The sequence below is a fragment of the Xiphophorus maculatus genome, chromosome 22, assembly GCF_002775205.1.
Source record: "Xiphophorus maculatus strain JP 163 A chromosome 22, X_maculatus-5.0-male, whole genome shotgun sequence".
Classification (NCBI taxonomy): domain Eukaryota; kingdom Metazoa; phylum Chordata; class Actinopteri; order Cyprinodontiformes; family Poeciliidae; genus Xiphophorus; species Xiphophorus maculatus.
In genome coordinates this window covers 9,519,073-9,530,128 of record NC_036464.1, presented here as the reverse complement: position 1 = coordinate 9,530,128, position 11,056 = coordinate 9,519,073, and the positions used below count along the sequence as shown (strand labels likewise).

Below are 11,056 nucleotides of genomic sequence, written 5' to 3'. Positions count from 1 at the left end.
AATGACTTAATTACCTTAACAGCATGTTTTGCAAATAAATAGGAAATTCATTTGGAAGAGACGCATTAGAAGTGGCAGTAAAGCAGTTCTCAAAGCCTGGAGTTAGAGACTGCAAATTTAAGTGAAATTCAGGCTTTATTCACCATAAACCTCCATTCCTATACATTACACCAAGTGAGAGATGAACTGAGACTAACAGCCAAAGTTGATTAGATGCAGATTTATTGATGAGACATCTCCATGGCAGAACAGATGCATACAGCAAATATCTGCATGGGGCAATGGAGACAATAACAGAGTTATAGGCTGAATTCTACTGTTACTTTAACATGTAACATTAATCTACAAAACAGACATTTAAACATATTTAGTGTGCACACACATTTTACCAGTTTTTCTAAATATATAGTGTAGACATTATTATGATGATCTGTTGGCTGTTGATGAAAACAAAACATTTCTTTCCAGTTATTCCAGTGATTTAAACAGAACTAAATGAGTACAAATGAAACACATGATCAGCTTTAAGAATCCAATGAAATGTGAAAACAAACAACTAGACATAGACGAGTAGCTACAGTATAAAACATTCAATTCCTGATTAGCTGGGAAACAGTTCTTTCAGAGATTCATTAGTAACATTTTATTTATCAAACAAAGACTACAGTAGGTGCTAAAAAACCCATCTCCCTCACAGTGTGACAGTGTTTGTTATCCTGACTGGACACATTCAGAGATCTGCAGTTATCCCACATTTATAAAAGGAGGTATAAAGCAAGTCACCTTATCATGACAAGAGAAGCAGCAGATAAATACAGTAGTGTCAGGTCAACAGTCTTACTCGAACCGCGATGCGTCAACGAATGATGCCATCAAACCAAATGGAGGCCATTTTGGCCTATTGCAGTTACCACGTACTACTCTGTCATTCATATCAGTGAGAGAAATATTAGTGCATTATATCCAACAGTGATTGATTAGTGGTTGTTGTTTTTTTTGTTGCATTATTCACCAATGGTTTCCTTGAAGGTTAATGGGGCAAGTCATAGTGTTGTGTTTAAAAAAATAAAATTAAAGTAAAAATTCAAAAGATCCTGAGAAACTGCATGGGCACTAGATTTTAAATGATTTGTTATGACATGTTAGCATTTGGTTAGAGCCAATGAGAAGAAACTTCAGAGAACTAAATTAATCTGGATGATAAGTATGGAGACATCCTTGTAGGACAGGTGATTTCTTCTTTTATAGTTACATTGTTTTTATAAAGTGGTACAAAAATGTAAAACTTCTTCATTGGAGCATCTATAATGTGAGCGCTTAACTATTGCAGCCAAGACCTGACATGTTATGGGAAATTGTAACAGAACTCAAATACTACAGGAAATTAACATTTCCAACATACGGTATGAGTCAGTTGTTCACAAACAATCATCATTGGCGTGAATGCTGTTAATTTGAGTTTTTTTATGCATGAGTCTATTTTATTCTAGAGGGGATTGATTAAACGACAAATAACTTCAAGGAAGTTTCAAAATTAAGAATTGGGAGAACAAGTTTGAATTACCAAGGATTTTTTCCCCTATATATTCAGTAGAACTGAGGTCAGTACCATTCCAGAAGCTTAATGATTTTAGCTTTATCCATTACAAGATCAGTTTTGACGAGTGTAAAGGATCTTTGATGAAGCTGATGAAGTCCAAGTTTCAACCACCTGAACTTGTTAACGATGTTCAGGAACCAAAAGGCTCAGGAATATAAAACTGGAAGGTATCAAGATAAAAAGCTCCTGCTCCAAACTGAACTGAAATCTGATCACGATGACAATGTACCAACAGTCATGCATCATGCTAAGAGACTGTTTCCCTGCCAATCTAAGAGGCTGATTGTGTGGAATATTAAGGAGGCTACCTCTAAACTCTTCAACTTCACCTCAAATTAACAGCTTGAGGCATATTCAGGAGTCTCAACAGTGCAATGTTCCCAAACATTCATGGAATCAATACAGCAAGAAATTAAGCTTCTGTAATGGCGTAAAGACCTCATGAAAGAAAGCCAGCCAGCTTATATGAAGTCAGCTGTTTCTGATATGAAGAGTGGACAAAGACTGAGACAAAAAAATCTATCAGAAATTTGTGACAACAAAAACTGAGGTTTCTCTACATCTTGCTTAGGACATGTATTGAAATTTGTCTAAACCCACAAACTTGTGCACCCAGTTAGCTTTGTTTAAACACTTTTGCTGAATTTGCTTGTTGTATACCCACATCGCCTGCTTCATTCTGATGATGTGTTGGATAAACGTCTGACTGCTACTGTACGTCGCAAAGTCTGTAAATAAAAAGTTAGCAAAGAGGGATGGGGTGAGAAATGAATTTAAACAAATCATAAAACTTTAAGCAGCCATCTAAATTCGATGCCTATTCTCTAACCTCTACGTCAAGCTGTAAACATTAACGAGAAGATTTAAACAAAAACGATGCATAACGAACTAGTCATAGTGTCATCTGAAAAGGCCTCCTCTGAGCAACAGATTCTCAGCCTCCAGTTTCTGCTGCGATAGCTGTGCAAGGAACCCCGCCCTATTCTGGCATAGGGGGGGGCAACATCAGGAGCAGCAGTCCCTACAAAGGCTCAGAGGTTGAGCATTGTGCCAGTGTAGTGTGCTACGATGAATTAAATACCATATTCCACAGTTTAAAGTAGCATCAGGCTGGACAGAATTTAAAATATCATGCTTACAATAAATATCAGGTCGAAAAAGGCTACTTCACAAATCCAGAGTTGTATAGATGTAGTGTCAAAGCCTCCAGGAGTGTTAGTAGCAATTTCTTTTATCTTTAAAGGCTCCTATGGAATTGGAAGAACCGTTTTAAATCCGTCGCTAAAGCTCCAATTAGGCCGACATTAGTAAGCTGCTAATTCATGGGAAGCTTCTAAAGCTGACAGTTAGACACACCGATGAAGCATTACGAGAAAAAAAAAACAACAAAAAAACAGTTGCTCCATCCTTTGAATTTACATGCGACAATGCAGTACCTCAGAGAAACCTGAGCTCCCTGTTTCTAACATTCAAGTACAATAAAGTTAAGAAAATACAGAGAACTTCTCTCCCTTCACAAAAAAAGGCAAAACCTCTTCATTTGTGCATCAGCATCTTCCTCCATTGGTTGATAAGCAGTGTTTGGGTAGAGCCTTGTCTTTTCCGCTCTTGCCTCGTCAAAGTAGATTCCCACTAGATGTTCTTTTACGAGACCTGATGAAGAAGACGTCCTTGAGAAACAACTATTGAATCTTTAGTAGACGGTGTGCTTATGTTAGTCAGGGGAAGGTCCCTTGATGGAGGCTGAGATGCTTTGGTGAACTGCTGGTTCACTTCCATGTTAACGTCACACATTTAGTGCACTCATCAAGTTTCGTTTGACGTTAGTCTTTGTGTCCCAGACTGCCTCACTGCCGCACCTCGTTCTCAATGAGACTGGCCTCCCCGGACTGGAAGTCGCTGGTCAGGTTGTTTCCAGCCTGGATCATTTCCTCATCCTGCGAGGACCCCTGCCCGTCGTCCTCTCCGTTGCCTGATCCAGCCTCCTCCGACGAGGGATCTTGAAGTACTTGACATATGTATGTTTGCTGTGGGAAAACACAACACAAAAATTACTTAATATTTAAACACATCTCAAAAGCAAACAAACAGAAGAATTGTATGTTATATTTGCCACCAACTGCAAACTTGATCCCAGCATTCTTGATCCCAGGCTATGAAAAAACTTGCTACATAACCCATCAAAAAAGATAAATCTGATGTATTTCATAAATTCCATCTGTTTCAATTTGCTATGTCATTTCTCACTGACTTCTTTATTTAACCTTCTTAGGTTTTATTGCCAAAGTGTAAGAATTGAAATAATTTTCGCCACAAATTGTAGGTTGTTGTTCCAACCTACAACTTTACCTTCTTTGGAAACCTATTTGTTTGAGATTAAGGAACAAGAATGAGTTTCTACCGTTGTCTTGCCGGCAGATGAAGGGCTTGCTGAGTGTCCGTCCTCCATTCCATCCACTTCCTGGTCAATCTGAGGCAGAAAAAAAAAGACACTTACCAAAAGTAGTAGGTGCATACATAATCATAAGAAGTATGAAAACATAAAATAACCTTGTAGTTGTGAGCACTTAAGTACTTAAAATGCCCAAAGCAGACGTGAGAAAGGCAAATGATGATTGTGATGATCAGAACCACAAAAGTAAACATGGATGTTGAAGCAGTAAACCCTGAATAGAAGAGAGACAACCTACATTTAATGGGTTCTCACTCATTTATAGGTTTGAAAAAGTGTGAGACAGGGCACCATAAAATATCTGCCCACAATTATGTGACCAGTAGAGGGAGCTGTCCTCTTACCAGAGCGAACGGTGGAAAAGAACAGAAGCCAAAAGAGGCAGAGGATAGGAGCCGCCACCACCTGGTTAACAGCTCCATAATGGATCTTCTTGTCCAGTTTTGTTGGCAGATAGGCATAGTACATATTGTACCTATCTGCTAGGTGTTTCAGCAGCATGTACATCAGCCCTGCACAGGAAGAAAGACAAGGAAGTCAGCAAACTAATCCAATTAGTCCTGTAGATAAGCTTCTGGACACAGAACAGAACCCCTGCATGTGGCCTGGCCTCTGCATGCCTAACCTGCAGCCACTTGATCAGTGTGCTCTATCGATGAGAAAATGAGACGGAGTGAGCAGTGCACAGAGTTTAAACAGTACGACTCACCAAATGGGACGATGATTGGGCAGGTGATGCTGTAGGTCATAACCACAGTGAAGACACACATCATCCAGGCGTAAGCTGCCCCAAACTGGAACTCATAAGCTTGGTGCTAAAAACAAACAAACAAAATACATTTTTTTTCTTACTCTTTTTTTTTATCATACATCTAACTTTTTGTAAAAACAAAAAAACAGATCATGTAAAAACTTATTTTCAGTGTGTCTCGTTTGGATTTATATGCTGAAGACTGACCTTCTTCACGTTCCTCCTCTCGGCTGCAGAGCGAGCCAAGGACAGGCGGATCATGTACATCAGTAAACCGGGGATCCTCAACAGGTCGTTAGCATTACCAATGAATGCAGAAGCAATGACGTAGTTCACAAAGAAGGCTCCATTGTCAGGGAGGAACACACACCTATAAAAATCCCAAGAGAAAAAGAACAAAACATACATTTTTGAATGAAAATGATGCAAAGCCTACAAATATTGATGAAGGATTATTGAAGTTCACGTCATCAAACACTTTAATGAATAGCGGTAGCTCCAGTTTCAAGTTAAAAATAAAACAAAAACAACTCCTGATGCTGGAATTCTGACTTTAAAAGTCTCAGAGAAGTCAAAATTTCAACACCCAAAATGGCCGATCTGCATTTAAACACAGGAGGGAGAACTTCAAGCCAAAACTCATTAATCAGTATCCTGACTGACTGCATCTCATTTGACCAGTGAAGCTCTTAATACTGTACAAGCTTTATTTGTCGTATTGTCTTGTATTTATTCATTAAAAGTGTAACTTTGCTTAATTTGGTAAATAATGACACTTTCAAAGCAATGTTGAACTTGTACTTGCATTAAAAGCCTATTAAAATTTTAAACTTTGCATTAAAAGTGTCATTATTTACCAAATGACACATCATGTTGGTCTAATGCACATCCCTTCAAATAGTCTTACCATTTATGCCTTTAATCATGCAGAATTTTATTTATATTTTCTCCAAACTTACTTAAAGTTGGATATACTCAACTGAGAATATCCAACATATTTTTGAAAAAATATGTGAAATTAAAACATTTGAGGTTTTTTTTTAGCAAAACTTCACTCCTCTATGGCCAATTTATCTTAACCCTCTGTTGTAAAGTTGGAATCACAACAATCCCACTGATTTTCCACATCACACTAAGCTTGGGTATGATGTTTATTTAATACTTGTTTGCAAGTTTTACATCCAAGGAAAATCAAAACCAGCATAAAAAAATCCAAGCCCACCATACTTACTCAAACCTCACTGTAGCTTCATCCAAAAAACTTTTGTCAAAAAGCCAGCGGAAGAAAACATCCAAACTGCAAAAATGAATGAAAGACATTAGCTCAAAAATATAAAAAAAAGGTCTACAATTATTTCCTTATATTACATATTAATAATTTGTTGCAAAGCAAAAAATAAAACATGTAACACCTGCTGAGTCCAAGGGAGGGCAGCAACAGGACCATAAAGATCAAGAAAGTGTAGCATTTGTGCATTGTGGTTCTGTTCTCTCCTGACCTGTAAAACAACATTAACCATTCACACACATTAAAACATGATGCTCCTAAAATTCAAATACATAAGAAAACAGAAGAATTGAAAGTAGTGAATAATAAACATACCGGGTCCAGTGGGCTTCGAAGAAAGCGGAGTAGTAGACAATGGTGGGAAGCAAAGCCGAGAAAGACCACAGCAGGAGGGTGGGGAAGAACTGGGTTACGATGGGGTTCTGGGATCAGAAAGACATGAGTGAGGCATTAGTATTTAAATCTATTTGACTGACATTTACCTGTTGGTTTTAAGCCAGACCAAATATAAAAAAAAATAAATAAAAAAATGGTTCCAGTTTAAAACTCTAATCTAAGATAACCTGAAGGCCAAATGTCATGTAAAAAGGATATTTTTTTTCTCTATTTGTGATGAAACATATGGTAAATGACAACTGAAAATAAACTAAGGTAAAAAAAATAATATAATTAAATATAATTGAAGCTATTCACCTTCTTTCTATAGTTATTCATTAAAAAATATTATTCACATTCTCATGAGAGAATATGAGATAATATGAGATAATTACTATATTTGTAATTTTTTTGTATGTCACGTTTTACGGTGCAGACTAAAACATAAAAATGTTAGAGGTCACTACAATACCCTCAGTTAAATAGATACAAATCTGAGGCATGTGAGTAAACGTGTTTCAAAATTGTCTTGAGACACTCCCATGCCTGAAAGTGCTGGCAAATTATAACAGTGTTTCTATATTTCCATTTACAAATTGTGTACTTTTTTAGAACAAAAAAAGTTGGATGTTTGGATTTTCTTATTCTTTTTTTTATCTAAACCTCTGAAACAAGGGAGAGCTGTGACAGGATTTGGATTCAGCATTTCAACAGTGTATAATGATAAGATAATTGTCTGATGAAAAGGTAATATATCAAGGTACAAAACCTAGAAACTCTTTTTTTAAGTGTATTTTTCCAGACTTGGGGAAGGAAGATTTTAAATTAAATTACTTTTTCAAAATAAGAGACCCCCACAGATCAGCTTTGGATACTTACATTTAAGTACTCCACTGGTTTGGTGACGTTAAACTTGTCCATGGTGGTGATGATAATGGCTGGGGTGGTCAGAAAGAACAAGAGAAGGAATAGGACGCAGTTGATGATGAAGCAGCGGACCCACCATTTAAATCCTCCCAATGACAGATGCTCCCTGTGGGAAAAGGGGTCACACAGCGGTGAGGCAGACACGGTGTGATAACCTGCAGAGATGGACACAGCTGGCCAGAAAACTAATACGCTAGTTTAAAAAAACACCCACATTATCAAGAGTTTTCCCCAAAAAAGTTCTAATGTGGCATTTAGATTAATACTTGGCATGTGAACTAATCACAACAGCCAAAACCCAGCAATTGTTTTCCTTCTGTGACAAAAGTGTTTGTTCTCACCAGTAGACGTTTTGTGGATCGGGGGCGTAAGTGACGGTCCAGTTGGAGGTGTGCAGCCTGGAGCTGAACTGAGAGCTCTTGGGTTCACGACGGCAGTAGCAGCCTTGGCACTTGCAAGCATTAAAGTCCTTTAAAATTCTGACAGACAAAGATCCAGCGATTGAAAACAAACCAAAGTAAAAAACCAAAACAAAAAAACACATTGCAGTAAAAACGACTAACAAATTTCAGCAGTTCAGAAGCAAATTGACAAACATGTCTTCACTTATCTAAATGAACTTACTTGGCAGTTGTGGCCTCATTTTGAAAAGTGACGAAGGCCATTCCTAAAGGCTTCTTGTTAACTTTCTCTCTCTCTTTCCTGTATTCATCCCTTAATTGTGCCTCCAGCTTGGCATAATAACTCACAGCTTCTTCCTATAAGAAGAAAACACAAGTCCATCACAATAAATTAAAATACAAGATAGTTTTAGTCATTCAATGCAGAAAATGAAATTTTAGAATCAAATGCATTTTTTATACATCAGGAAATGCTTATATCTGTTAAATTTGATGGTAATGGATTACATATAATATTTTTAAAAAATCAGTTCCTCAAAGCAACTTAGAGAGTTAGGTAAAACCCATACAAATATGTTTTTCATACAGAAATTTTGTGACCACTGATTTGTAGTGACAGTAATGATTGAACAGATTTTTACTCAAATATTTGGCAGACATGACCTAATTCCTCCACAAAACCTTAGAAACATTTCTTTTTTTTATGTGATCTGATTGGGTATTATATAAATCAGCACACATGTGTTACTCCTTAGATCATACAAAAAAGGCATCTTGGAGCCATGGTCCAAATGGCACAGGAAGTCAGCCATTTTGTCTATTGTACTGAAGTGGCATGTGAGAGAACTCCTCCGCAGGTTTTAGTAACATACTTCAAAATAACTCAGAACAAACACTCAGTATAGTCTGAAGACATTTTTAGGCAGCTAACAGTGGGTTTTGGTGGATCAAAAGCACGTGGGCATGTCCAAGTCTCGAAATCTGACTGTCCAAAATAAAAAACGAGTCAAATAATTTGCACATGTCATCGCAGACCAGCTCTCAATACGCTGAAAGGAAGTGAGATGTTTCATTGGTGGGTGTCCTTCCCTCAAACTCTGACTCACAAGGTGTCTGATCACACAGAACAAGGTGATCCTCAATACTACTGTGAAGTGTGACTGCTGGCTGGACCACATGGGTGTGACGAGCAGTCATTTCCAGTATCGTTTTCATACGGTTTGCTCTAAATCACACATGCAAGATTAGATTTGCCCCAAACTGGATATGAATGATCTTTGTCAGCCAACAAACAGCTCAGTTAAATTACATTTTTTCTTGCATTTTTGGTTAAAACGTGTTTTGTTCTTCATTAAGCAAAGTTACTCACAGCAAGGATCCAGAAATTTTACTCAAGTAAAAGTAGCAATACTTCACAATACTATTACCAACGTAAAAATGAAAAGCACATCGAAGTAAAACTATGGCTAAATGTATTTTTTTTTAACAGATTACTCAAGAAAATGTAACTGAGTAAATGTTACTAGTTACTACTACTTACCTCTGCATACAATCAAGTTTAAAGCCCAGAGGTGCATACTGAACATCTAACTAAATTGTTACAAGTCAGCCTTTTGCACTCACCTTTGTCAAAAATGGCATCAAATGAAACTGAATGCAACTTTGTTTTCAATAGACATCAATGCTAACTGGGTCAAACCCGTATCCTTCTGTACTAAGTCAGATGGTCAAACAAGCATAGCTTTAAGCAAATTACAGACCTTGCTAATACATTTTTTTTTTAAATAAGTATTTTTTAAATATATCACATGGGATACATTGGCTGTTCATACACTTCTGCCTAATATCAGACCAACCTGTTTCTTTCCCTGTCTGTCCTGATTCTTTCTCTCTTTTTTCTCTCCACCCTCACAGCTGAATGAAATGAACTTTGTGGTAAGTTTGTTCTTTAAAAAATAGAACACATATAAAAAAATTACATTTTAATTTAAAATTATATAATTTGTGGTCCATCCAGGTGGATGCTGGATGCATCACAACAGCACTGCAGTGTTATATTGAGGGAAGACATTTTAACTCAAGTGCATCACTGCCACGTTCTAGAATGTTTTATAACTCACCATCTAGTTAAACAAATAATTATTGTCTTTACAGTAAATTAATATTTTTCCTACTGTAATCTCTTACATTATAAATTCAGCACACAGCTGCAGGACAACCATGACCTGTCATTGTACCGGTAACTCAAACTAACCTGAACATTCACAAGCCTAGTCATGATAGATTGACATGACTTACCTTGTCTTACCAATGTCTTTTAACCACATTGAAAAGCTTTTTTCATCCCTAAAAAGTCTTTATCCTTCGCCCTACTCCCTACTATATCGATCACATCATTTACACATGCACAAAGCTGTTAAATACAGAAAATCCAGACTAGAAATAATTCTTACACCACTGTTTTGGGTGCCCTCTGTAGCACAGCACACCTATGGATTGCATATTGTGCATACCCACAAGTAAAGTATTGGCTTTACTCTTAAGTAAAGCCAATACTTAAGAGTAGGTAAAATATATATGTTGGAACAGTGCTAAGCAATAAAGTCCAATAACTGACCTCTTGGCTTACATATGAGAAGTCTCAAACCAGTATATCACAAAAAATGTAAGTTTCTCACCTGTTCGCAACCTTTAATGATGCAACAGCAAAGGTGTCCACAAGGCTTGGGGTTAATCATGGTTTTCTCATTCTCCTTATCTTGCAGGTCAAGAAAGAATTTTTTGCTACGCTCTGCCTTCTTTCTGAATACATAAATAGAAAAAATAGCCATGTCAGACAGAGGAGGATCTATTTCTGTCAGGGAATTTATGGGACAATTCTCAAATGTAATTAAGAAAACATTTGAGGGCAAACAGACACATCCTTCATCCAGTACCTTTCAGAGCTGAGATACATCAGCTTCGATACATTGTAACAGATACGAGCGTCCAGGACAATGCAGTTTTCGTATGCAAGCCTAACAGAACAGGCAATGAGGGAGAAACAAAAAAAAAACAAACAAATATGTTAATACATTTACCAGCATATCTTTATTCATCTAAATGCATTTGAATTTACATGAGCAGTTTTGTAGGACAGGAACAACAACAACCTCCTCAGACCAACTTGACACATGACTTGCCTAATTCTACTCATCTGATTTCGATTAGGGACAATTACACATATAGGCCTGGCATTGTCCGCTCCCAGACATGGGGACGA

At 37.2% G+C, this 11,056-nt stretch overlaps 1 protein-coding gene across 3 annotated transcripts in view; it reads right to left on the bottom strand.

Annotated features, from left to right (window-relative positions):
* Nucleotides 1–204: 204 nt before the first annotated feature.
* LOC102222549 (CSC1-like protein 2) overlaps nt 205–11,056 on the bottom strand; it is a 25,173-nt gene continuing 14,321 nt past the window's right edge. For 2 of the 3 annotated variants that reach the window (XM_023327386.1, XM_005810995.2), the window contains 14 exons: nt 10,731–10,811; nt 10,473–10,596; nt 8,018–8,151; nt 7,735–7,872; nt 7,346–7,499; nt 6,407–6,513; nt 6,216–6,302; nt 6,035–6,100; nt 5,011–5,173; nt 4,762–4,867; nt 4,397–4,564; nt 4,151–4,266; nt 4,002–4,070; nt 3,448–3,627 (listed from right to left, as the gene is read on the bottom strand). In XM_023327386.1, the coding sequence (XP_023183154.1) occupies nt 3,448–3,627; nt 4,002–4,070; nt 4,151–4,266; nt 4,397–4,564; nt 4,762–4,867; nt 5,011–5,173; nt 6,035–6,100; nt 6,216–6,302; nt 6,407–6,513; nt 7,346–7,499; nt 7,735–7,872; nt 8,018–8,151; nt 10,473–10,596; nt 10,731–10,811 (1,693 nt within the window). Of the gene's footprint in view, nt 3,628–4,001; nt 4,071–4,150; nt 4,267–4,396; nt 4,565–4,761; nt 4,868–5,010; nt 5,174–6,034; nt 6,101–6,215; nt 6,303–6,406; nt 6,514–7,345; nt 7,500–7,734; nt 7,873–8,017; nt 8,152–10,472; nt 10,597–10,730; nt 10,812–11,056 lie in introns of all 3 variants that reach the window. The other variant, XM_023327387.1, reaches the window with a different exon arrangement.